This window comes from Canis lupus, chromosome 37, assembly GCF_011100685.1.
Source record: "Canis lupus familiaris isolate Mischka breed German Shepherd chromosome 37, alternate assembly UU_Cfam_GSD_1.0, whole genome shotgun sequence".
Classification (NCBI taxonomy): Eukaryota; Metazoa; Chordata; class Mammalia; order Carnivora; family Canidae; genus Canis; species Canis lupus.
In genome coordinates this window covers 25,935,335-25,961,021 of record NC_049258.1, presented here as the reverse complement: position 1 = coordinate 25,961,021, position 25,687 = coordinate 25,935,335, and the positions used below count along the sequence as shown (strand labels likewise).

The 25,687-nt window shown below is 61.9% G+C and overlaps 2 protein-coding genes across 4 annotated transcripts; one reads left to right on the top strand and one right to left on the bottom strand.

Moving 5' to 3' along the window:
* Positions 1-1,739: 1,739 nt before the first annotated feature.
* INHA (inhibin subunit alpha) lies at positions 1,740-4,898 on the bottom strand. The gene is given in 3 exon segments (XM_038585861.1): positions 1,740-2,695; positions 2,697-2,752; positions 4,528-4,898. Coding segments are annotated over 3 exon segments (1,107 nt in total). The 5' UTR covers positions 4,802-4,898; the 3' UTR covers positions 1,740-1,918.
* Positions 4,899-5,829: 931 nt separating this feature from the next.
* Positions 5,830-25,642, top strand: OBSL1 (obscurin like cytoskeletal adaptor 1). Of its 3 annotated transcripts, XM_038585858.1 has the most exons (21): positions 5,830-6,953; positions 9,541-9,810; positions 9,896-10,147; positions 10,318-10,620; positions 10,779-11,075; positions 12,068-12,340; positions 13,415-13,687; positions 14,290-14,562; positions 17,363-17,635; positions 18,371-18,646; positions 18,723-19,010; positions 19,203-19,478; positions 20,071-20,340; positions 20,467-20,739; positions 21,756-22,022; positions 22,863-22,975; positions 23,413-23,569; positions 23,701-23,862; positions 24,153-24,257; positions 24,593-24,862; positions 25,508-25,642. In XM_038585858.1, the coding sequence occupies exons 1-21, from the start codon at positions 5,864-5,866 to the stop codon at positions 25,513-25,515; spliced, it is 5,769 nt and encodes a 1,922-aa protein (XP_038441786.1). In that variant the 5' UTR covers positions 5,830-5,863; the 3' UTR covers positions 25,516-25,642. The 3 variants fall into 3 exon arrangements, with proteins under 3 accessions (XP_038441786.1, XP_038441787.1, XP_038441788.1); XM_038585859.1 differs by lacking the exon at positions 19,203-19,478; XM_038585860.1 differs by lacking the exons at positions 17,363-17,635; positions 18,371-18,646; positions 18,723-19,010; ... (8 more) ...; positions 24,593-24,862; positions 25,508-25,642 and adding an exon at positions 14,941-15,260.
* Positions 25,643-25,687: the final 45 nt, after the last annotated feature.

Sequence of the window (25,687 nt, the reverse complement as noted above, 5' to 3'; positions counted from 1 at the left end):
AGAACTCTGGGCTCACACCCTGAGCCAAAGGCAGACGCTCAACCGACTGAGCCACCCAGGCGTCCCGAATCCTCAAGTTTTAATTTTGTTAAGTAATCATAAAAGAATATCATATCATAAAACATCATAAAAGAAAGAATACTTTTACTCTCTTACTCGCTCACTCTCATGCTCTCACACACATACAGATAGACAGGCACACACAGGATAACTTTCAAACAAAGGATATCCCTTTAGAATGGATACCTTTGGGGGCACCTGGGTGGCTCAGTGGTTGAGGGTCTGCCTTCGGTTCAGGTTGTGATCCCGGGGTCCCCACCCGTCAATGTCATCCATATCCCTGGGACAGGGAAAGTCTGAACAACACAGGGTCCCGGGCCCAGGGGGAAGATTGCAGATCCCAGGGGAAGGGAGGGAGGATCTGACAAGGGAAGCCAGGCAGTAAGAGCATGAAGCTCAGAGAGACTTGAGGAAAATCTCCCGTTCCCACCTGTGGCCAGTCCACCACCAGAGTAGGGACCCCGGGAGCCCTGAGCACAGACTAGTTGCAATGCTGGGTCTAGATGAAGGTACTGGGAGAGACTGGAGACTGTGAGCAGACAGGTTGCCCCAGTGGAGTTGCAGCAGCCTCCCCGGGGATTGAGGATCAACAGAGCTTGGGGCCAGCTGGGGAGTGTGGAGGTGGGCTGCTCTCTTGTGCTCACTCAGCTCAGCTCAGAGAGGGGGAGGCTAAGGGTGAAGGACGGGGAGCCTCTCTCCTCCGTAGCCCCTCCCTGGGGGCAGGCACTGACCTGCCTGGGAAGCTGCATTGGTAGGAAGGAGGCCTGGAGAAGTCTCCGTGAGGTCCGTGCCAGAGCGCGCTCCAACTCCGGGTCTTGGGGACCTGAGCATCCCCCGGAAAGGGAGGCTGGATGGAAGCTCCTGGCTGAGAGCCAGGACCCTGGGGCAGGGCAAGATAATAACCAGACGGAGGGAGCGGACAAAGCGGGGAGGAAGGCCGGAGAAGCGGGCCAGCCGGGGCAGGCAGGCATGGGCTGAGGGGAGCCCCCCCCCGAAGAGAACAGCTCTGGACTCTGGGCACCTGCACCAAGTGTGGGTGCAGATTGGCCCAAGGGCGCATCCCTGGCAGGGCTCGGCCTGTCTGACGCCCGGGACCGGGTAGGGGGTCAGGGTAAAGATACGCAGGGCACAGGGAAACAAAGCCTTCGGGACCTGGCTCCCAGCCCGCGGGGCCTCACAGTGTCTACACCCAGAGCAAAGGCGTCCCGGGGGAGCCTCAGCAAATTGACATCCTCAGGTCTCGTTCTCCCCCTCTCTGCCCTGGTCAACACTTGGGCCCTGCCGACTGATCGTCTTCGCCCCCTTTCCTGCCCCAGGTCCCGAGAAACCCCAGATGGAAGCTGCTCTGCACGTCTATCTCCGGGGTGCCCTGCAAACCCTGACCTCTGGCCTGTCTACAAGTCACCCGACCTTGGGCCAGGGGGCCATGAGCTAGGGCGGAGAATAGCAGGGGAGCAGCCAGCAGTCTCCAGAGTGGGTGTCAAGGGCTCAGAGCACTTTTGTGTTGTGTCTCCTCCAACTGATGCAGCTTCCCACCAGAGCCTATCCCATCATGGCCCTGGAACGCCCCGTCTTTGAGGTCAAGTGAGGCTGTGTGACCTGAGATCCTACAATCCCATGTTCCTGGGGCTCAGACCTGCCCCCCACCATATCAGAGAAGCCAGAGAATGCATGCCAAGTCATATGCACTGTGTTGTTTATTGTCACATGTTACCCATGGGACAGGGGCAGGATGGGGCAGGGAGCCCTCAGGCAGAGAGGGATGCAAGGAGGGGGAGATGGGAGCCATCCATTTTCTGAGCTCGGCCCTTTCCTCCAGCTGTTGATGGGCGGGGGCCTGGCCCCCAGCAGGACTCCCTCAGATGCAAGCACAGTGCTGCGTGAGCAGGTTGGGCACCGTCTCATACTTGAAGGAGTAACCGCCATCTGAGGTGGTGCGGACGCGTAGGGGCCTCATGGTCCCGGGGAGGGCGGCGCAGCAGGGCTGGGCCCCGGGGACCAAAGAAAGGGGTTGGACTGGGGTAGGAGGAGCGCCAGAGCCCGGCAGGGGCAGGTCCGGTGGGGCAGGCAGCCCGCAGCCGCCGTGACAGTAGTGGAAGATGAAACTGGGAGGGTGCACAATCCAGCGGTCCCAGCCCAGCTCCTGGAAGGAGATGTTGAGGGCTGCCCTGTGACAGTCAGCGTGGGCGGCGGGCTCCTCGGGGGACCTCTGGAGCAGGCGCAGCGCGGCCGGAGACCACGGCCAGGGCAGCGGGGAGGCGGAGCGGCGGGTCCTCTCCCCTCCGCTGGGCGGCCTGGCCCTCGTGTGGGCCACCAGGAAGGGGGTGGCCTCGGGCCCTGCTGCGCAGGAACAGACGGGGCAGCGCAGCAGCAGCACCAGGACGGGGCTGGTCAGCAGAGGGAGGGCGGAGGGGGCCAGATGCAGCACGGCCCAGCGAGGGGGGGCCTGGCCCACCGATGTGGGCACAGCCATGGGGACCCCCGATGACGGCACCAGCAGGCTCAGCAGGGGCCCGGAGCTATTGGAGGCTGCTGTGCTGTGCCTGTCCAGTCCTGTGTGGAACCACAGGTGGGCTGACGTCACCTGGCGGCTGCGCATGTGCTGGGAGGGCCGGAACACGTAGGTGAAGAGGCCCGTCCTCAGCCTTCTGGGTCAGCTCTCTAGCGGCCGGCTCGTCCGCACAGCTGGCACCTGCAGGGGACAGAGGGAAGGGACAGGGCAGCCCAGACTGGCGGAGCCTGGGACCTCTCCCCTCCTCAACAGCAGGGATGTGCGTCCCACAGCCAGCCACACTGAGGGCTCTGTCGGGCTTGGGGCCTCGCTCTGCCCGAGACAACTGACACACAGGCTCTCCATTTGCTACTTCATCCTTAGAGGTCTTAAAAAAAAAATACAAGATGTTGCCAAGGTCTCTGAAATGGTTTTACCAATTAACATTTCCATCAGCGATGTGTAAGAGGCTCTGCCCACCCTCTCCCTCCACCAACACTTGGAATCGTTAGACCTAAATTTTTGTTTTGAATGACGGGACCTTGAACACACAGGTATTTGTTTTCTCCCTCTCTATATATTTTTTAAAATTATTTAAAGATATTATTTTTAAGTAATCTCTACACCCAAAGTGGGGCTCAAACTCACAGCCCCAATATCAAGAGTCCCATGTTCTTCCAACTGAGCTAGCCAAGCACCTCACCCCATGTATCTTTTTACATGTCAGAAATGTTGCATAACAGGCACGCCTGGGTGGCTCGGTGGTTGAGCATCTGCCTTGAGCTCAGGTCATGATCCTGGGGATCGAGTCCCGCATCGGGCTCCCCGCAGGAAGCCTGCTTCTCCCTCTGCCCGTGTATCTGCCTCTCTCTGTGTCTCTCACGAATAAATAAATAAAATCTTTATTAAAAAAAGAAATATTGCATGATAAATTCTTTAAAACAACTCCACTTTTAGGGGCATCTGGGGGGTGCAGTTTGTTGTGCATCTGACTCTTGGTTTCGGCTCAGGTCAAGATCTTGTAAGCAGTGGGAGCATGCTCTCTCTCTCTCCCAAATAAATAAATAGATCTATTGAGACATTCCACCTAAAATAGATTAATGTCAGAAAGAAAAAGGAAGAGAAGGGAAAAGCATATAACCCAGGAGGGCAGTGCTTTCTAAGAAAAGCAATTGGCAACCTTCCCCGACAGGTACGCAGACTACGGTAAGCAATCATGAGTAGGTAAAGGACGGAAGATTGGGACTATACCGTCACACGGATGCTCTCGCTAGAAATCTCACGATTGATCTACTTTGCAGGTAAGGAAACAGGGTTACAAAGGGGAAGTGACATTTACCTACTAAGCGGCCGGGCTGGGATCGTGCTTGATTCCACAGCCACACTAAGTCACGGTGCCACACGAGGACTATGGCACGGGGAGGCAGGCGCTCCTCTCTGAGGGGAAGGGGATTACAGATTGCAAGTCCACCTGGAAGAGGGCTTTCCTGGTTCAGTCAGTGGAACATGGGAACACGCACAATGAGATGAGAAGGGAATCGAGGGAAAGTAGACTAATTTCCTGGAAAACTTTCCCAACTCATCCCTATTTCTGATTATCTTGCATTTCTGATTATCTTCTTGCATTTCTGATTATCTTCTCAAATCTTGGCTAATTGCATTTCTGATTATCTTCTCAAATCTTGGCTAATTGGGGCTAAAGAAACGAGGTTTGGGGCAGGGAGCAGAGGCAGAGGGAGAAGGAAAGGTGGCAGAAAAGGGCCCAAGTCCAAATCTCTCTGTCTCTAGAGATTCTTGGTCCCCCAAACAGATGTCTCCCAAATGCCACCGGCGTCTCGCTGCATCCTGACAGGCAGGCATTATTGCCCAGGTGAGCAGACTAGACATTCAGAGCCAGACCTGCCTGGCTCCCGAGCCCGTGCTGTACCTGCCGCACTGCTCCTCAAAGTCGCCCTGCCACTTCCCGCCCTCATTACCTGTAGCCGGGAAAAGGATGGCCTGGGAGACATCCTCCTCCTCCCTGGGCTCCCAGCCTCTGCGCCGGAAGCCCCCCGGGGCATGTCTTCGGGGCAGCCGCCTGACTCCAGGATCCCCACCTTCCCCGGCCACTGCGGGGGGGCCCAAAGCATCCATGAACAGGGCCCTCACTTTGGCCAGGACAAGTGCCCGGTCCAGCTCTGGCCCGAGGCAGCCATGGCCACTGTCTGGGGACAGCAGCAAGAGGAGCAGGAGCAGCAGCTGCGGCAACATAGCTCACCTAGGCCTGCCAGTGGTGAACCCGCACCCGGCCCCGTGCCCCTTGTGTCAGGGTCTGCCCCAGGCCTCCCCACTCTGCCCTCCCCATCCCACCACCCGCCCTCTTCTACCCTTCTCATCCTGGTCTCCCCAGGCCTTCCCACGCCCTGCAATCCAGAGTGGCCCCTGCCCGTGGCATTGAGACCTCCTATCTCTGACGCAGATGTCTCTGGCCATGAGCCTTATCTCCCACTCCTGCCAAGCGTGTGGGGGAGGGGGCTAGAGAGGGTTTTCACCCCGGGTGACCTGACCCGCACATACCACCCCTTACCCCCCTGCCCCCTACACACACACACACACACACACACACACATACACACACACAGTAGGCCTCATCCCAGCGCCCAGGCCCACGTGACATCGGGTGGTTCAGGAGCCTGGGAGCTGGGGTCTCCCAGCCCCTAAGAGTGGGATTCGCCGGGGAGACAGATTAGGCCAGCCCCTCAGCCCTTCTGGGGCCCCCTTCCAGCAGGCAGCCGCTGGGCCAGCCTGGGGGCGGGGGAAGGGCTGAGGCTGGGGCTAGAGCCGGGGCTAGGGTGGGGGGCAGGTGGTCCCGCCTGCTCTAAACTTAGCCCTGGAGGAGCCAGTCTGGGCTCCCGTCCTTCCAGCTGTGTCATCAGAGAATATTTTTGGGATTGGCAGCTGCAGGCGCCTCTGCCACTCAGGCCCAAGCCTGGCGGGCGGCTGGGGACCTGGCGGCTGGAGGTGGGAGGGAGGAGGGGAAGAGGCCCAGGCTGTGGGAGGGGGCTGGGAGGCGAGGCTCCCGGGCGCAGGAAGCCAGGCCGCGGGCAGAGGCGGCTGCGGGGCCCCTCGCGGCGAGGCAGACAGGAAGGACTGCCCCTGAGCGCTCGGCGGGCCGGGCCGGGCCTCCCGCCGCACAGGCCGCAGCTCCGGGCCCCGGTAAGGACGAGCGCGCGGCGGGCGGCGGGGGCAGCGCTCCGCGGTCCCCCCCCCAGCCCCGGCCCCGGCCCCGGCCCCTCCGCGCCGCCCCCCTGCGCCCCCGCCGCCCCCGCCGCGATGAAGGCGGGCTCGGGGGACCAGGGCAGCCCCCCGTGCTTCCTGCGCTTCCCGCGGCCCGTGCGGGTGGTGAGTGGCGCCGAGGCCGAGCTCAAGTGCGTGGTCCTGGGGGAGCCGCCGCCCACCGTGGTGTGGGAGAAGGGCGGCCGGCCGCTGGCGGCCTCCGAGCGCCTGAGCTTCCCGGCCGACGGCGCCGAGCACGGCCTGCTGCTGAGCGGCGCGCGGCCCGCCGACGCGGGGGTCTACGTGTGCCGCGCCCGCAACGCCGCCGGGGAGGCCTACGCGGCGGCCGCCCTCACCGTGCTGCAGCCGCCCGCGCCCCCATCCCCATCCCCATCCCCATCCCCGGCCCCGCCCGCGCCCGCGCCCGCGCCCCCATCCCCGGCCCCGCCCGCCGCGCGCCCGCTGCAGCCCCCCGGGGTCGGGGCCGGGGCCGGGGCCGGGGCCGGGGAGGGCGCCCCGGTGTTCCTGGAGGGGCCCCGCTCCCAGTGGGTGCTGCGCGGCGCGCAGGTGGTGCTGACGTGCCAGGTGGGGGGCCTCCCCGCGCCCGCGCTCCACTGGGAGAAGGACGGGATGGCCCTGGACGAGGTGTGGGACAGCGGCCACTTCACGCTCGAGCCCGGCGGCGCCGAGGTCGCCGGGGGCGCGGGCCTGACGCTGCGCATCCTGGCGGCGCGGCTGCCCGACTCGGGCGTCTACGTGTGCCACGCGCGCAACGCGCACGGCCACGCGCAGGTGGGCGCGCTGCTGCAGGTGCACCAGCCCCCCGAGAGCCCGCCCCAGGACCCCGACGACGCGCCCAAGCCCGTGCTGGAGCCGCTCAAGTGCGCGCCCAAGACCTTCTGGGTCAACGAGGGCAAGCACGCCAAGTTCCGCTGCTACGTGATGGGCAAGCCCGAGCCCGAGATCGAGTGGCACTGGGAGGGCCGCCCGCTGCTCTCCGACCGCCGCCGCCTCATGTACCGCGACCGCGACGGCGGCTTCGTGCTCAAGGTGCTCTACTGCCAGGCCAAGGACCGCGGGCTCTACGTGTGCGCCGCGCGCAACTCGGCGGGCCAGACGCTCAGCGCCGTGCAGCTGCACGTGAAAGGTACTGAGGCGCCTGCGGAGGGGCCCCCAGCGCGGCCCAGGCGGTGGGGGGCCTGCAGGTGGGCCCAGACCAAGGCCTGCCCGCCTCCTGCCCGCCCGCCCGCCCGCCAGGCCAGCGAGGGGCATTCAGTAGGTCTCCAGGGTACCTGGGAACCTGGAGCAAACCCCCGGGGTGATTCGGAGCCCGCGGGTGTAAATCGACCCTTTGATGACCCGCTTTAAGGACTGATCCATGTACAGCCCCCCCCCAGAGGGAGCCCTTCTAGGCCAGTGCATGTCAGCTTCTTTGTTGCACTCCTCCCTCAGCGGAAATCCCATGGGGGCCTCCCCCACCCCCACCCCCACATCACAACTGGCATAAGGAACATTTTCTGGGTCCACATTTATGCCCTGTACTTCTAAAGCCTATCAGTGGGAACAAGGGTGCTGTGTTATTGAACATACACGTTTTAAGACGAGGCTGCACTCATAACCCGTCCCGTCCCGGAACCCTGCGGGGAAGTCTGGGGCTGCAGGCGACACCCTGAGCAACTCCCGATTCCCACCAAAAGTAGGCTTGAGGGAGGAAACGTGCCCCTTTATGATACTGCTCTCCAAGTTTGAAGGCAGAAGGTGAACGAGAGGACATTTCTATTTCAAAGCTGAGTCCGTGACAGTATCTCGCCAACACTTAACATTGCTCATACGCAGAAAACTCAGAGGAGAAAAAAACACCACCACCGCCAACTCCCACTGGAGGTTAAAGCTCTCAGTAGTAGGAGTTTATCACAACTCGAGGGATTATACCTCTTTACTAGTTACTACCTACCTCCTTCCCTCCGAGGAACAAAAGTTGGCAAATCTCCTGAGCCCTGCCTGGCACGCAGTCAGCCATGTGGCACCTGTGCTGCCTGAGGTCTGATGTGCCCAGCCCCGCCGGGGCCACACTAACCCCGTGGGGAGGCAGAGCTTCCCACAGCTGCAGGACAAACCTGCTGCTCCAACGGCCTCATCACCCACTCGTCACATCCATCATCATGCTTTCTTTCCTTTTTTAAAGGTTTTATTTATTTATTCATGAGAGACACACAGAGGCAGAGACACAGGCAGAGGGAGAAGCAGGCTCCCTACGGGGAGCCTGATGCGGGACTCGATCCCAGGACCCTGGGATCACGACCTTAGCAAAAGGCAGACGCTCAACCACTGAGCCACCCAGCTGCTCCCCGTCGTCATGCTCTCTTCTTGTGAAATGCAATTTCGAAAATGACTAAAGTACTTGATCTTTTTAAAACTTTAATTGTACTTTTAAAATCATTTTTAATTAATTGATTTTCATCAACATAATTGTACAGTTTAATTCTCATCCCCTATTCTTCCCCTCCATCCCCCCTCCCTTCTGGAAACTAGCAGTTCGTTTTCTATAATTGAATCTGTTTCTTGATTTGTGTTTCTCTATCTCGCTTTCCCCGCCTTTGCTCGTTTGTTTCTTAAATTCCACATGTGAGTGAGATCCTACGGTATTTGTCTTTCTCTGACTTCTTTCACTCAGCATTCTATTCTCTAGCTCCATCCATATGAAAACGACTGAAGTACTTTATTTTTTTTAACTTTTTTTTGACTGAAGTACTTTATTTTATTTTATTTTTTAAATATTTTATTTATTTATTCATGAGAGACACACAGAGAGGCAGAGACACAGGCAGAGGGAGAAGCAGGCTCCATGCAGGGAGCCAGACGTGGGACTTGATCCCAGGACCCTGGGATCATGCTCTGAGCCAAAGGCAGACACTCAACTGCTGAGCCACCCAGTCGTCCCTGACTGAAGTACTTTAAAAATGAAATTTGACGTAGACCAGGGGCGCCTGGTGGCTCAGTGGTTGAACATCTGCCTTTCGCTCCGGGCATGATCCCGGGGCCCTGGGATCAAGTCCTATATTGGGCTCCCCGCAGGGAGTCTGCTTCTCCCTCTGCCTATGTCTCTGCCTCTCTCTGTGTATTCTTTGTGAATAAATACATTAAATCTTTAAAAAAAATTTTTTTTAAAGAAATTGGACTTAGATCCTTGCAGGATTTGTGTCAAGCCTCCGAGGGGACCCAGGAAGCAGCTTGAAAATCACTCATATGACCAAGTCCTCCATCTCTTTCTCCACTTTAAAGTCAAAAAAACTAGGGCTCCTGGGTGGCTCAGTTGGTTGAGCGGTTGACTCTAGATTTCGGCTCCAGTTATGATCTCAGGGTCCTGGGACCAAGCCCTGCGCATGGGGCTCCGCACTCAGCAGAGACTCTCCTGCAGGATTCTCTCTCCCTCTGCCCTCTCCCCCTAAAATAAATAAATAAACTTTTTAGAACAAAAACAAAGGAAACTCAGGCCCAGGATCACTAAAATGGCCTTGCTCAAGGTGACGTGGCGGATGAGTGTCAGGGTCCGATGAGAATTTAGGCCATCTGATTTCCCTTCCGGTGCTTTTTCTGTGATTCCAGAACACCTGCTGGCCCTGGGAGAAAAGTGGCAGGAGGCTACCGTGGGTGTAGGCAGTTGATGATGCAAGGAGTCCTTCCCCTGGCCCGGCCCTCTCCCGAGCCTTCTCCTGTCTCTCCCCTCTCCGCAGAGCCCCGCCTCCGCTTCACCAGACCCCTGCAGGACGTGGAAGGCCGCGAGCACGGCATTGCCGTGCTGGAGTGTAAAGTGCCCAACTCTCGCATTCCCACGGCCTGGTTCCGAGAGGACCAGCGGCTGCTGCCCTGCCGCAAGTACGAGCAGATCGAGGAGGGCACTGTCCGGCGCCTCATCATCCACAGGCTGAAGGCAGACGATGACGGGGTCTACCTGTGTGAGATGCGGGGCCGGGTACGCACCGTGGCCAACGTGACAGTCAAAGGTGCGGCTGGCCGGGAGGAGGATGCTGAGGCTGAGGCAGGCAGATGCCCAGACCCCGGGCTGAGGGATTCCCGTCCGCATCTCAGGGCCCATCCTGAAGCGACTGCCCCGAAAGCTGGACGTCCTGGAGGGAGAGAATGCGGTGCTGCTGGTGGAGACCCAAGAAGCTGGGGTTGAAGGGCGCTGGAGCCGCGATGGGGAGGACCTGCCGACCACCTGCCAGAGCAGCTCTGGCCACATGCATGCCCTGGTCCTTCCAGGGGTCACCCGAGAAGATGCTGGCGAGGTCACCTTTAGCCTGGGCAACTCCCGTACCACCACCCTGCTCAGAGTCAAATGTGAGGGCGTGAGAGCCCGGGGGCAGACTCCTCAAGGGCTGGGCAGGAGGCTCTGGGCAGGAGGGTGACCAGATCGATCCCAGAGCCCCGGGTGGCGACGCGGACTCAAGGTGGGGGGGCCGTGGGGAGGTGGGAGCATGGCTGGAATGCAAACCCTGCCTCCGTCTCAGGTGTCAAGCACAGTCCCCCCGGGCCCCCCGTGTTGGCGGAGATGTTCAAGGGCCATAAGAACACGGTCCTGCTGACCTGGAAGCCTCCCGACCCTGCTCCGGAGACCCCCTTCATCTACCGGCTGGAGCGACAGGAAGTGGGCTCCGAAGACTGGATCCAGTGCTTTAGCATTGAGAAAGCCGGAGCCGTGGAGGTCCCCGGAGACTGTGTGCCATCGGAGGGCGACTACCGCTTCCGCGTCTGCACGGTCAGCGAACACGGCCGCAGCCCCCACGTCGTGTTCCATGGGTCTGCCCACCTTGGTGAGTCCGTGCCACAGCCCCAGCCTGTCAGCAGGCACACCCATCGCGTCCTCCCCATCATCTCTCCTCCTGTCCCCAGCCTCTGGTCCCTGGCCTGTTACATGCCTTCCACCTGCCACCCCTCCGGTTCTGATGGCTGCACTCCATCCCCGTGGCAGTGCCCACAGCTCGCCTGGTGGCAGGTCTGGAGGATGTCCAGGTCTACGACGGGGAAGATGCTGTCTTCTCCCTGGATCTTTCCACCATCATCCAGGGCACCTGGTTCCTTAACGGGGAAGAGCTCAAGAGTCACGAGCCAGAGGGCCAGGTGGAGCCCGGGGCCCTGCGGTACCTGATTGAGCAGAAGGGCCTACAGCACAGACTCCTCCTGCGGGCCGTCCAGCACCAGCACAGCGGGGCCCTGGTTGGCTTCAGCTGCCCGGGCGTACAGGACTCAGCCGCCCTCACCATCCAAGGTTGGTGCTGGTGGGGACCAGGGTGGACAGATGGGGTCAAGACACGGAAGGCCCATGTCAGCCTACATGCAATGCAGAGGGGACTCCTTATTATCTTCATCAGCCTCGTAGCCACGCTCTCTGGGGTCCTTTGTGGCTTAGGGAATTCTATCACATATGAGATCTCCAAGCCCTGGACCCTGGTCCCTAGCCTCTGACTGCTTCCTGCCCTATCACCTAATCAGTAACGTGATCAAAGCAGCTTCCTGAGTGTTTGGCACAATCCTTATCGTTTTACGTACATTGTTTCAATTAACACAGGTCTCTCATCGGCCCTATAAGGTAGGCTCCTTACAGATGGAGCAACTGAGTCACAGAGAGGTTAAGTGACTTGCCCAGGGCCACCGAGCTTGTGAGTGGTAGTGCTGGGTTATGAAGCCAGGCATTCTGGCCCCAGAGTCACCCTGTGCCACCAGTGGAAACAGGGAGGGGAGGGGATGAGGCACCGTGAGGAGGGCAGCTCTTGGTGCATCTGAAAGTGCAGGGGACATGTGGCATTTGCCATGTCACCAATGGATTTGTAAGGCCAGTGGAGGAATTAGTGCCCACGAACAGAGCCGGGAGGCGGGCAGGTGCCAGCATCCTTGCAGGTGGGCGGAGTGAGAACCACCAACCAGCTCGCATTTCCAGGATGCGAACTGGGATCCCCGACATCAGAGTCGCCTGGAGGGCTGGTTTATAAGGCAGATTCACCGGCCCTCACGTGCATGTGCGGAGCCCAGAAATCTGCATTTTCAGCAGCCTCCCAGGAATCCCATACACTCAAACCACCACTCGAGAGCTGCTGTGGAAGCCCCAGATGATTTTTTTTTTTAACTCCAACAAAGGCATTGCCCCTGACCACAGTCATCTGGCCTGACGGGCGCACCCCCAAGCCCCGCACCAGAGAGGGGTACGCATCCTAGGCAGACCGTGACAGGGCGCTGCCCATGCCAACGCTTCTCCCCGCACAGAGAGCCCGGTGCACATCCTGAGCCCCCAGGACAAGGTAGCGCTGACCTTCACGACCTCGGAGCGGGTGGTGCTGACCTGCGAGCTCTCCCGGGTGGACTTCCCCGCGCGCTGGTACAAGGATGGGCAGGAGCTAGAGCCAAGCGAATCGCTGGTGGTGAAGATGGAGGGGCGCAAACACCGCCTGATCCTGCCGGCCGCCGAGGTCCAGGACAGCGGCGAGTTTGAGTGCAGGACGGAAGGGGTCTCGGCCTTCTTCAGTGTCACCGTCCGAGGTCAGCAACCGCGGTGGTCTGGGGCTGACTCGGGGGGCCACGCAACCCTGCCCCATGGTCCGCCTGCTTGGGGTCCCTTCTGGGAAGAGCCTGGTGGCCCAGGGGACCTGTTTTCAAATCATCCTGTACTTCTCAATCCTCCCACCACCAACACCCTCCAGCACACTCACCTTCCACGTGTCCTCGGCTGGGTAGGGGGTTGGGAGACAGGTGCTGGTTGTCGATTGGGTACTTACCACGAGCCCAACGTATACTAAATGTTTCACGTGTATACGATCTCGTGTGACCTTCACAACTGGATGAGAAGATCTCCAGGTCACAGGGCAAGAAACTGAGGCTCAGAGAGGTTATGTGATGTACTCATGATCACAGCCAGCAAACACCATAGCTGGGCTCACACCCAGGTCTGCTTATCCCACTGCCTCGGGTGGCCCGAGGCAAGGAGAAGCTTTAAGTGCAGTGGTGCAGTGGTTCTCAAGCCAGGCCATGCTCTGGCTGCTTCAGAACCACCCCAGAAGCTTGTTCTCAATGCATATGCCGGACCTGCAGCGCCAGACTCTCCAGGGTAGAGCCTGGGGTTCCATTCTGGGAGGGCAGCTCATCTTCTCACTTTGAGTGGAAATCCTAATTAAGCCGCATTGCCAGGCGGTCCTGCAGCTGCTGCCTACATGCCCCTCATGATGGGGAACTTACTACCTGTAGAGGCAGCCATCTCACGGTGGCACTGCTGAGTCGTTGCCACCTCCTGCCCGTCCTGGGGCCAGGGCTCGGAGCCTCCCTTACAAAAGCAGCAGCAAGCATGGCCCTGATGTGGCCCATGATAGTGACCTCCTCTCAGCGGGGACAAAGGTAGTCTGTGCCCCCCTCCCCCAGTGTACCCCCCTAGCTGCCCCGACCCTCTGGGGACTCACGGAGCACTCAGGTGCCACATAGTCTGCGTTGCCTCACCTGCCACACACTCAGTAGGCCTCGCACAGCATGGCCTTCACCCTCCCAGTGTCCTCCGGGCAGGAAGCTGTCTGGTGTGTATGTGTGGGGGGGTGTCTATGTGACCACGTCTCTGCCCCCCACCAGACCCCCCGGTGCATATCCTGGACCCCCAGGAGCACGTGTTCGTGCACGCCATAACCTCGGAGTGTGTCATGCTGACCTGTGAGGTGGACCGAGAGGATGCGCCCGTGCGCTGGTACAAGGATGGGCAGGAGGTGGAGGAGAGTGACTTCGTGGTGCTGGAGAAGGAAGGGCCCCACCACCGCCTGGTGCTGCCTGCCGCCCAGCCCCCGGATGGGGGCGAATTTCAGTGTGTCGCTGGAGACGAGCGCGCCTACTTCACGGTCACCATCACAGGTGGGGGGCCAGGCGGGCCCATGTGACACCGCCCGGGCCCACTGTCACACTCTCAGCCCCGGGCCACCGTCCCCTGGCCCTGCTTCCTTCCCCCCAGCTGATCTCGTGTCTCCTTCTTGGTCTGCACCCTAAGGTTCAGTCACCCACAGAAAATGCCTTGTCCTTAACCCTGGCCAGGGCTACAGGATCCCCAGGGAAGCTCCGCTCTCTCCATGCTCCTGCAAAGGGCAACCCTAATGCGGAGCGGGGCATCCCGTGCTAGAAGGGTGAGAAGGCCTCGAAAGCCTACAGGAAACCCAGGCTCCATTTGGGCACTCAGCTGTCCTCTCCCGGGTCCCACTCATCAGTCCCCGTCCTGACCCCGAGAACGGGGCGTGTTTCTATAGCAGAGGCTGACCCCGTGGTCCCCACCCCGCCACTGCACCTGTGATGCGTGTCGGTGACCATAGCTGTCTCTCCAGTTGGGAGCGGCTGTGAGACCTAATGTGAGAGCAGGCTCCCTTCCTCAATGCATGGCCCTCGTGCCAGGAGGAGGGGGCAGGCACGGATCAGGGGAGGCACCGGGGCCATCAGTCCCAGCCGTGACTGTCCCCGTCCTCTAGATGTCTCCTCGTGGATCGTGTACCCCAGCGGCAAGGTATACGTGGCCGCCGTGCGCCTGGAGCGCGTGGTGCTCACCTGTGAGCTGTGCCGGCCGTGGGCCGAGGTGCGCTGGACCAAGGACGGGGAAGAAGTGGTGGAAAGTCCTGCGCTGCTGCTGCAGAAGGAGGACACCGTCCGCCGCCTGGTGTTGCCCGCTGTCCAGCTTGAGGACTCCGGCGAGTATTTGTGTGAAATCGATGACGAGTCGGCCTCCTTCACCGTCACAGTCACAGGTGTGGGTTCACCCCAGCTGCCCCGGGGGGCACCAAAAGACGGTCCTGAGCCCCTGGGGGGAGCTGGCCACCCACTCCCTAGTTAGCACACTGGGGAGGAGGGAGGTAGGGCTGTGGTGCATGTGCCAAGGCTCCTTGCCCGGAAGACCCCGGGGCCCCTGTCCGAGTGAGCCATCTCCTCCCCAGCACCAGGCCCAGGAATAACTGGCTCGTTTACCGGGCACTTCCTGCGTGACGGCCGGGGGCCGCGGACATGCGTGGTCTCTGCTCTCCGAGAGCCGCCAGCCTAGCTGGGGAGGCAGCTATTAACCAGGGGTCGCAAACGGGCAGTCCATAGGGCCCCATGCAGCCCACAGATGTGTTTTGTTTGGCCTGCAGAGTCTTACCAAAGTCAGGACAGTTCAAATAACAATCCGGAGTTATGCGTCCTCTTGAAAAAGCCGAAGACCCGGCGGCTCTGGTCCCGCTTCCCCCCATGGCGACGAACAGCTGGTGCTGAGTAGCAGCTGCCCCCCTAATATGGGGCCCACATTCCTCTGTCCTCCCCCCGCCCCCCCGCCGCCGCCGTTCCTCTTTGCCTCTCCCCAGACTGCTTCAGCCACTGACCTTACCTACCCGGCCCCCGTGGGCGTTTGAGTTTGCGACCCCTGTGTTAAACCAATAAACGCGCAAATAAATGTACAGCGGACACCTCGTGACAAGTGCCGTGAAGGATGAGAGCAGAGGGCTCGAGAGAGAACAGGCGAGTCAGGGAGGGCTTCGGGGAAAGTGGATGCCCCCCGAAGGAGCCAGCCCTGGACGCCCGGCGGCAGGCAGACAGACAGACATGCCCCCCTCCCCTCCAGGAGCGCACGGCCTAGCAGGAAAGCCAGGCTCTTTAGAGGGTCTCAGACTGTGGATGGTCCGGTGTTGCGGGGCCTCGGGGCTGCTGACCTCTGGGCAGGCGGGAAGTGCCTCCAAACCGGAAACTTGGGGCAGGGCCTGAGTTAGCCAAGCGGGGTCAGGTTTGGTCTGACCTGGGGAGTGTTCAAAGCTGGAAAAGCATAGGACGACTGTGGAAGTGATGGTGCTTCATTCAGTGCTAGAAACTTTGGAGGCTGCAGCCGATACAGTGCCAATCCCAGCATGTGTGTGCGTGTGTGCGTGCGTGCATGTGTGTGTATGAGGTGGGCTTTCGGGGGGGGGGGTGGATGTTGCAGGGCCTAGGCAGCTCGTGGGGGGGGCACAGAAGAACCCCGCTGGCTACACTGGAGTATCCCTCCGGCACCTGACGCCGTCCTGCTGCCCTGTGCCCTGCCCTACGTCGAGAGCCTCGGTCCAGACTGAGTGATTTAGCCCCCCCTTCCCGCACCCCCTGCCTTCCAGATAGTGTAGCCTGGCACACACCAGCCACAACGCCTTTCTGCACACGTTCCACCCTGTAGCGAGGCCCTTCAGGCTCTGGCCAAACATAATGGCAGCTACACACATTTCAGCCCACACTTGGCCTCCCCACAAAACACCAGACTCTTCGCAGGGAAGTTGACACAAGCACCACCTCGGCTTTGGGCCAGGGAGGATCAAGTGTGATGCCAAGCTGAGGTCCCACAGCTGTGCAGACAGCCCAGCCCCAGCCCCACACCCTGTCTCCACCGACTGTGCCCACCGCCTCCCCTCCCCCACCCAGGCAGCCCCGCTCTGCAATCTGCCAGGGAGCCAGCCTGCATCCTCTGGACTCTAGAACAGGCCGTTAGGGAGGTGGGTCGTTAGGGAGGTGGGGCGTGGAGGCCGAGGACTTGAGTGTGTGCTGGCGAGCACGTCAGCCCGCGCGCAAAGAGTGGGGCCGGGAAGCTGGCAGTTCCCGAGCCTCGCCGCCAGGCGGCTGAGCAGTAAAGGCGTCCTAATAGTGTCCTGGAACCTAGAATCTGGGAGACGTCCAGGGTGCGTGGGAGCCCGAGCTACCTTGGGGCCCGGCGCACCAGTCACTTCCAGGCTTGACACAGATCCTTTTTCTGTGGAGGAGTGACCAGTTCTGAGCGGTTGGAAATGAACTCCCAGAATCAGGGTTTAGCGTCCCCGGGGATCTCAGACAGGTGTGGGCAACCCCCCCAGGCCCAGATGCAAACATCGTTACTGGGCTCTGCCGGCCTTGGCTTGCGATCCCTACCACTGCTTGCAGAGTCGGAGCCTCCCTTTCGCAGATGGCAGTTCTTCCTCCTGCCCCAGAGTAGGCGTAGTCTGCTGTGATCTGAAAGAGGTTGGGTGATCACTCCGTGCCTCAGTTTCTACATCTGGAAAACAGGGATAAAACCCTACCTACCTCTCCAGATTGCTGTGAGGGTTCAGTGTGTAAAGCGCTCAGGCCTGTTCTGGAGCCTGTTGGCTGTTACAGATCCAGGGTCTCTTATTCACAGCTCTGACCTAAAAAAACTTCTTAAAAGCAAGACTTTCTGCAAGTTTGGGGTTCAAAGCCATGGCAGTAGGACCTGAGCTTAACTGCTGTGAAACTGGTTCTACTCTTTAATTCTCCTGCTGAGAGCATGTCCATGTGTTACACTGCAGAGAAGTTGGCGGGGTCATTGGTGGGGAGCATGCCCGGGGCAGGGAGGGGTAGGAGGAGCAGGTGATCTAGGATTTGTGATCTACGATTAATGCGCCATCTCTGGGATCTGAAGCGTTCTGGGTCCTATCACAGCCCTGGCCTCAGGGATTTCAGATGGTGATCCTTATCACTTATTACCGTGAGCGACAGGAACTTCGAGCTGCCAGGGAGGCGGGTGGTGAGTTTGTGACAGCTTGTGACCCCACCTCCACCCCACAGAGCCCCCCGTGCGCATCATATACCCCCGGGATGAGGTGACTTTGATCGCCGTGAGCTTGGAGTGCGTGGTACTGACGTGTGAGCTGTCTCGGGAGGATGCCCCCGTGCGCTGGTACAAGGACGGGCTGGAGGTGGAGGAGAGTGAGGCCCTGGTGCTGGAGAGTGACGGGCCACACCGCCGCCTGGTGCTGCCCGCGGCCCAACCGGAGCAAGGGGGCGAGTTCGTGTGTGACGCCGGAGATGACTCTGCCTTCTTCACTGTCACTGTCACAGGTGGGCCGTCTCTGGGCCCCCTGGGGAGCTAGAGACGCAGGAGGCTAAGGGACAGACACCTGACCTCCTCACTTCCTGCATCTTAGGGGCCCCCCATCTGGCCCAGGAAGCCTGCCCTCCCCCAACTTCCTCATTCTCAGCCATCTGAGAGCGCTGGCTTGCCCAGATCAGGCCATGACAGTGACTCGAGGTCTGGTGAGGACAGCCCAGCAGTTAGGAGCATCCATTCATCAAATATGTATTGAGCAACTACTATGTGCTCAGCCCAGTTCTGAATGCTGACAGAGTAGCAAGCCAGTAAGAGCAAAGCTCCAGTTCTCCACTAGAATTCGAGGATTCGAGGACGGACAGACAACTAGTAGGTGATAAGTCCGTCAGAGGCTAATCGGGGACAGGGGGTACGGAGTGGGCATGGCTTAGGGAGGGGTGTGCGTTGGGGTAGGGCTGGGTCTACCTCTTTCTGTCCGTGGGACCTTGGGCAAGCCACTTTCCTCCAAAGAGTCCTCGAGTCCTTATCTGTAAGGTGAAGCCAACATTAGCGCCCTTCTAGGGAATCAGGAATAGCTGTGGAAAGAGCTCAGGGTGCCCAGCACAGCACCTGGCACGCAGTAGGTGCCCATGGATTGGGGCCAGACCCAAGAGCTGCGCTGGGAAGAGAGAGGGCTGAGGAGCCGGGGGCCAGGCAGGTGGAGGCCTGCTGGCTGAGCCTGAGCACCTCTCCCTTCTGTCCGCCAGCCCCGCCAGCAAGGATCGTGCACCCGGCAGCCCGCTCCCTGGACCTGCAGTTCAGGGCTCCGGGGCGCGTGGAGCTGCGCTGCGAGGTGGCCCCTGCTGGGTCCCAGGTGCGCTGGTACAAAGATGGGCTGGAGGTGGAAGCGTCCGACACGCTGCAGCTGGGAGCCAAGGGGCCTGCTCGCACCCTGACCCTGCCCCACGCCCAGCCTGAGGACGCCGGGGAGTACGTGTGCGAGACGCGTGATGAAGCCGTCACCTTCAATGTCAGCCTGGCTGGTGGGTGCCTCCTGCCAGCCTGGGTGCGGGGGATGGGGTAGTGGACCCCAGCCGACAAGCTCCTCTCTCTGTCCAGAGCCCCCAGTCCAGTTCCTTGCCCCAGATGCAGCCCCTACCCCCCTCTGTGTGGCCCCTGGGGAGCCGGTGGTGCTGAGCTGTGAACTGTCCCGGGCTGGCGCCCTCGTCTTCTGGAGCCACAACGGGAGGCCGGTGCAGGAGGGCGAGGGCCTGGAGCTCCGTGCCGAGGGCCCCCGCCGCATCCTCCACATCCCGGCTGCAGACCTGACCCACGCAGGCCTCTACACCTGCCAGTCCGGGTCGGCCCCCGAGGCCCCCAGCCTCAACTTCACCGTCCAAGTGGCTGGTAAGTACGGCCCGGGCAGACAGCCTGAGAGAGTTGTACCCCCAAACCCATACGAGTCTCCCCCGCTTCTCTAGCATGCCTCGTCCATCCCTCACCCACCTCTCAGTATCTTACGTCCCACTCCCTGCTCGCCCCCTGCCCCGTAGCCCTCAGGCCTCTCCCTCCCAGTGACCCCCAGCTCTGACCCCACAGAGCCCCCCGTGCGCATAGTGGCCCCCGAGGCAGCCCAGACGAGGGTTCGCAGCACCCCAGGCGGGGACCTGGAGCTGGTGGTGCACCTCTCAGGGCCGGGGGGCCCCACACGCTGGTACAAGGATGGGGAGCGACTGGCGAGCCAGGGGCGGGTGCAGCTGGAGCAGGCCGGGGCGAGGCAGGTGCTGCGGGTGCGGGGGGCACGGAGCGGGGATGCAGGGGAGTACCTGTGCGACACGCCCCAGGACAGCCGCATCTTCCTCGTCAGCGTGGAAGGTAACAGTGCTCCCCTCACACCCCGTGGGCCCTGGTACCCCAAAGACCACCCCCCTGCACCATCCCGGGATGCCCTCATCCCCCAACCCCCTCCTTGCTACTTCTGGTTCCCACCAATGCATGCACGGCTCTCACTTGGATGAGGGAGGCAGGCCTCCTTTCTCCAAGAACCCCCTGGAGGAGGCATAGCCTGGTGCTTAAACACAGGGGCTCTGGCGTCAACCGGCCCACGTTCCCACGTGGGGTGTGCTTGCTGGCCCCGTGTGCTCCTGGCCAGCGCCTTTGCCTGCCCAAGCCCCAGTTCTGAAGTGGGGGCACAGTGCTTGTCTTGTAGGGCTGCGGTGACAGTTAAATAAGATAAATAGGGTCCGTGGCAAATTATCCACTGGGGAGTCAGAGGGGTAGGGAGCCGGGCCAGGATTGAGAGGAGGTGGCTACGAGTGGCAGGGCGCTGGCATCTTGTCCTGTGGGACACCCCCACGGGCCTCGGGAAGGATCTTCCGAATAACTGGGAGATGTACCCCCAGGAGAGGATGGAAAGGAGGGAGAGGGGAAGACCCAGCCCACCTCACTGCCTGACCCCACCCCCCAGAGCCTCCGCTGGCCAGGCTGGTCTCAGAGCTGACACCATTAACTGTCCACGAGGGTGACGATGCCACGTTCCGGTGTGAGGTCTCCCCACCAGACGCCGATGTCACCTGGCTACGCAACGGGACCGTCGTCACTCCGGGGCCCCAGCTAGAGATAGCGCAGAACGGTTCCAGCCGCACGCTGACCGTGCGGGGCTGCCAGCTGGACGACGCGGGCACCGTGACTGCCCGTGCAGGGGGCACGGCCACCAGCGCCCGGCTCCACGTTCGAGGTCTGGCCCTGGGGGGGGTGGACGGCCTTGGCTCCTGTACCTGTCCGCGCCTGCCCAGGGAGAGGCCAGGGAGTGGGGTGTCGGGCTCCGTGACCCCCGCCCCCTCCCTCTCCCCCCCCTCCCCAGAAACAGAGCTGCTGTTCCTGCGGCGCCTGCAGGATGTGCGGGCTGAGGAAGGCCAGGACGTGTGCCTCCAGGTGGAGACAGGTCGAGTGGGCGCAGCAGGGGCCGTGCGCTGGGTGCGAGGTGGGGAGCCCTTGCCCCGCGACTCTCGCGTGTCCGTGGCCCAGGATGGCCACCTCTGCAGCCTCTTCATCCACGGCGTCGTGCTGGCCGACCAGGGCACCTACGGCTGTGAGAGCCGCCACGATCGCACCCTGGCCAGGCTCAGCGTGAGGCGTGAGTGTCCTGTCCTCTCCTAACGCCTCGCCGCCTGTCCCCCCCCCCCCCCCCGCCCCGCACAGCCTTTCCTGGCTGGCCCAGGGCCGCTCAGGTCCCCACCAAAGTGCCCCTCGCCACTGAGGCAAGTCAACCCTGCCTGGCCTCTAGAAGTGTGACCGGAAGCAGCCTGCCCAAAGCAAAACTCTCCTTTTTCTAATGTTTTCTACGTACCCTAGAAGTCCGTGTGGCTTTTGCGTTCCATTTCACACGTCCGAGTTGGCCTTGCTGTACACATAAATGTTATACTCCGGAAAGCCCTTGCCGTGTTTCTCCCTCAGTCACATGCCCCGGGATACACGGGCCCAGGTGGCCAATAGCAACCCCACCCCACAAGCTGGAACCTTCTATTATCTGTGAGACCTTACACAGGTCACTTCACCTCTCTGAGCCAAGGCTTCTTAAGAAGAGGGCCCCTCCCTACTTCAAGGGCCTTTGGGAACACACACGGAGAGAACCTGAGAAATGCCCACACGGAGCTTGGTAAACGGTTGCTGTCGCTGACATGTATTCTTTTCTAATTTATTTCATTCATTTAATCACAATAAACCCATGTCTCAATGCTAGTCACCTTGTACAACTGGGGAAACGAAGACCCAGAGAAGTCAAGCCGTTGGCCAAAGGTCACACAGCGCACACGCTATGTGGGCAGAGCTAGGGTCCAATCCCAGTGTGTCTGACTTCAATTTCTGTGCTCCTTTCGGTGTCCCAGCACCCCTCACCCAGACTCCTCAACCCTCTATCTACACAGCTTGTCCCCTTCGTGGGTGCCCTCTCCTGACCGCAATCGGCCCCTCCCCCACACTGGCCTGCTGTGCTCCTTTCTCCCTGTACTCTGGTTCTGGGCTTCTTTCCGTAGGGGCTCGGGTTGGGTGTTAGAGGTGGTACAGGCAGGGCCAAGGGGTGTGTGAGCCCTCAAAACCCCTGCCCAGAGCTGGAGCCCTCATTCTCCCTCTCTCCCCGTCTCCCCCAACCAGCGAAGCAGCTGAGGGTGCTACGGCCTCTGGAGGATGTGACCATCGTTGAGGGGGGTAGTGCCACCTTCCAGCTGGAGCTGTCCCAGGAGGGTGTGACTGGGGAGTGGGCCCGGGGTGGAGTCCGGCTGCAGCCGGGCCCCAAGTGCCACATGCATGCAGAGAGCCGTACTCACCGCCTGGTACTCAGTGGCCTGGGCCTGGCCGACTCCGGCTGCATCTCCTTCACGGCGGATTCCCTGCGCTGTGCGGCCAGACTCACTGTGAGAGGTGCGGATTCTGGGACCACTGCCTGCTTACCCACTGTGCTGAGTGTGATTCTACTGATCCCCCTGACCGTTTGGCCCCCACTGACCTGTCAGAGTGTGACACCCCTGCCACGTTGGCCCTGTGTGGCCCCAGAGACTGCCCTGCTTAAGCATGGATCCTCTGACCGATCCGATCATCCAGTGTGACTCCCTTCACCTTCCAGTCCCTGTGAACCACTGACCATGCCACCGTGAGCGTGCTTATGCCAGTGTGGTGCCTGTTGTCTGCCTGCCTGACCACGGCCTCACTGAGCACTCTGAGTGTGACCCCACTGACCGCACCTGCCTGCTGTGACCCCCACTGCCTGCTTCGGTGTGTCCCTCTGGCCACTCAAGTCCCAGGAACCCACTAACTGCCTCAGGGTGACTCCACTAGCACTCTGCTTGAGTGTCCCACCATGTGCCCCTTGACCACATCTGCCCTAAAGTTACCCCCATTGCTCCTCTGAGCCCATCATGTCCCCCAATGGGCAGTGGCATCTGTCCATTCCTCCAAAGTGTGGTCCACACTGACCATGCTTGCCTCAGGATGACTCCACTGGCATCTCTGCTTTGGTTGCCCCCCCATGCCCTTCTAGCCCCAGCATGTCCCCCACTGGCCGCCTTAAAGTATGTCACCCCCAGCTGGCCACTCCTATCCCATTGACCCCTGTGGCCCTGTCGTGTCCTCCACTGACAAGCATCCCACTTGGACCACTTGTCCCAGCACATCCCCCACTAGTGGCCTCCACTGATCACCCTTCCTAGCTGTGTCCACCACTGACCTCTGTGTCCAAGTGTGTCTTTCTCCTCCTGTTCCCAGAGGCCCCAGTGACCATTGTGAGGGGGCCACAGGACCTAGAGGTGACCGAGGGAGACACAGCTACATTGGAGTGCGAGCTTTCCCAGGCCTTGGCCGATGTCACCTGGGAGAAGGTCAGAGCCCAGCCCACCTTGGCATCATAAGGCCAGTAACAGTGCCCCAGACCGAACAACTAACACTCACTGGAGGGACGTGCCTGGCACTGTGCTCAGAGTTACGTTTACACCTATCGGGCTGATCCTTCCGACGACGAGGACGGCCCTGTGAGGGAGGCTTAGCTCTCTGCACGTGCTCCCTAAGGAGCCTGGGGCGCAGTGGGGTGAAGTGCTGCCCAGGGGCAGACAAAAGGGGCAGAGCGCTGAGGTCCCCGATGGGGACACCTTCCCAAGGAGGCCTCCCCAGGACGCTCCGGACAGCCAGGTCCCAGCTTGGGGCCCGAAAGGCCTTCGCCGCGCCGGGACGCCGCCCGACATCCATCCACAGGCGCCGCCGCGGCCTCCCGCGCGTGTCCAGCCGAGGTCACCGCGACCCTCTGCAACTCTCCCCGCAGGACGGGCGCCCGCTCACGCCCGGCCCCCGGCTCAGGCTCCAGGCCCTCGGCACGCGTCGCCTGCTCCAGCTGCGGCGCTGCGGCCCCTTGGACGCCGGCACCTACAGCTGTGCGGTGGGGGCGGCTCGCGCCGGGCCGGTCCGCCTGCTCGTGCGCGGTGGGTGCGGGGCGCTGCCCGGGCCGGGCACTGCGGCGGGCGGGGCCTCCCGCGCGGGGGCGGGGCGCGGGCGGGGCGCGGGCGGGACCGGGGTCCGGCCCGCCCCGACTCACGCCCCGGCCCCGCCCCAGAGCGCAGCGTGTCGGTGCTCTCCGGGCTCCGGCCGGTGCACGCCCGCGAGGGGGACGGCGCCACGTTCCAGTGCACCGTGTCGGAGGTGGAGGCCGCGGGGAGCTGGGAGCTCGGAGGCCGTCCGCTGAGGCCCGGAGGCCACGTCCGCATCCGACAGGAAGGTCGGCCCGACTTTCTTCCCGCGCGGGCCCCCCGCTGCCCCGCAAGGCCCCGCCCAGAGGCTAAGCCCCGCCCCGCCCCGGTGGGCCCCGCCCCCTGGCCCTGCGCGCTGTCTCCCGGTCTCCCCGGGTCCTCGGCTGCCAGCCTCGGTCCTGGACTGCTCCTCCCTCCCCATCGGTCCCCGCGCACACTGGCCGCGTCCACACCGACCCGGGGACCGGCTCCGGCCCGCCCTCATCCCCGAACCCCCCCCGTGCGGCTCCTGCTCGCTTAGCGCTTCCCCCGCCCCCAGGGAAGAAACATATTCTGGTGCTGAGCGAGCTGCGCCCGGAGGACGCCGGTGAGGTCCGCTTCCAGGCGGGACCCGCCCAGTCCGTGGCTCAGCTGGAGGTGGAGGGTAAGCAACTGGGGAGGGACGGTAGGGAGTGGGCACCATGTGGGCACCATCTCTCCCCCCCACCCCCGGGACTGGCCGGCCGGCGGCTGGTCCTGGGAACGCTGCCTCCCCACCTCCCTCCCTCGAGGGACTCTTCTTCTGGGGAGGGTCACAGAGGGCAGGCAGCGCGTTCCTGGGGGGCGGGGAGGAGACTTTGAGGTAGGGGTGCAGAGGAACGGGCTGGTGCCCTGGCGATCCGGGACCAACCGGGAGAATGCAGGCGGAGGGAAGATGCCCCTCTCCCCCTGGGGCCCCTGCGTGTCCCTGTTAACCTGAGCCCTCGCCCTCACCCGCAGCCCTGCCTCTCCAAATGTGCCGCCGCCCCCCTCGAGAGAAGACCGTTCTGGTGGGCCGCAGGGCGGTGCTGGAGGTGACCGTGTCCCGCTCGGGGGGCCACGTGTGCTGGATGCGGGAGGGGGTCGAGCTGTGCCCCGGAGACAAGTATGAGCTGCGCAGCCACGGCCCCACCCACAGCCTGGTCATCCATGACGTGCGACCTGAGGACCAGGGCACCTACTGCTGCCAGGCCGGCCAGGACAGCGCCCACACTCGGCTGCTGGTAGAGGGTGAGTGAGGCTGACTGGGCCGAGGTCAGAGGGGGCGCCCGGGAGCCGGTGGGCCGAGACACACCTACCACAGGTTTTCCAGAACTTGGGCTGGCCGGTTGGTTCTGGGGTGTGCTGGACGTGGGGGTGGGGGAGGGGCTGAGGAGAGGAGGGGGCCCGATGCTCTCCACCGGAGCCATTTGGTTCAGGTCAGCTGCTCCCACCTTTCTCTGCCCTCTGCGGTTCAGGCTCGGACCGCATCAGCCTCTCCTGAATGCCCCATTTGTGCCCTACTTCCCGTCCTTGCCACCCACCGGCCCCCACCTGCCTCTCGTCCCCCTCCTTGCTCTCTGCCCACCGGACTTCGGCCTGGCTCAGCGAGCTCCACCGCCGTCTGAGCGGCCGGCTCCTGAGCTGGTCTCAATCCCTTCCTCTTCCACCCTCCGCCTGAATTCCTGCATTTCCTCCGGATCCAGGCCTTGCCCACCCCTAGCTGGGGGCTGACCCCCACTTCCTGCCCCCACAGACACCCCGGCAGAGGCCCAGAAAGGGTGGGGCAGAGGGTGAGGACCCAGCTCTTCCTGCGTGGGTGCCCAGGCTCTGCCAGGGGAGAGGATGGTGGTGCCCACTGTCTGCCCAGCCCCACGCCGAGTCATTCCTCTGCAGGTAGCTAGGAGGACCGAAGCAGGCCAGGCAGGTGCCCCCGGACAGCTTGGAAGGCGTGTGCCCACACCCTGGGCAGGGGTGGGGAGGCAGGGGAACCAGAGGTGTCGGGAGACAATAAAGTGGTACAGTCCTGTCCCCTGGCTCTCTGTGTGATGTGGGAGGGCAGAAGTTGCCCGGAGC

Excerpts from the sequence above, each read along its gene's own strand:
- OBSL1 (XM_038585858.1), top strand. The coding sequence starts at position 5,864 with ATGAAGGCGGGCTCGGGGGACCAGGGCAGCCCCCCGTGCTTCCTGCGC. Across the intron at positions 11,076-12,067 it reads AGCCGCCCTCACCATCCAAG|AGAGCCCGGTGCACATCCTG; the intron begins GTTGGTGCTGGT and ends CTCCCCGCACAG. Across the intron at positions 14,563-17,362 it reads CTTCACCGTCACAGTCACAG|AGCCCCCCGTGCGCATCATA; the intron begins GTGTGGGTTCAC and ends TCCACCCCACAG.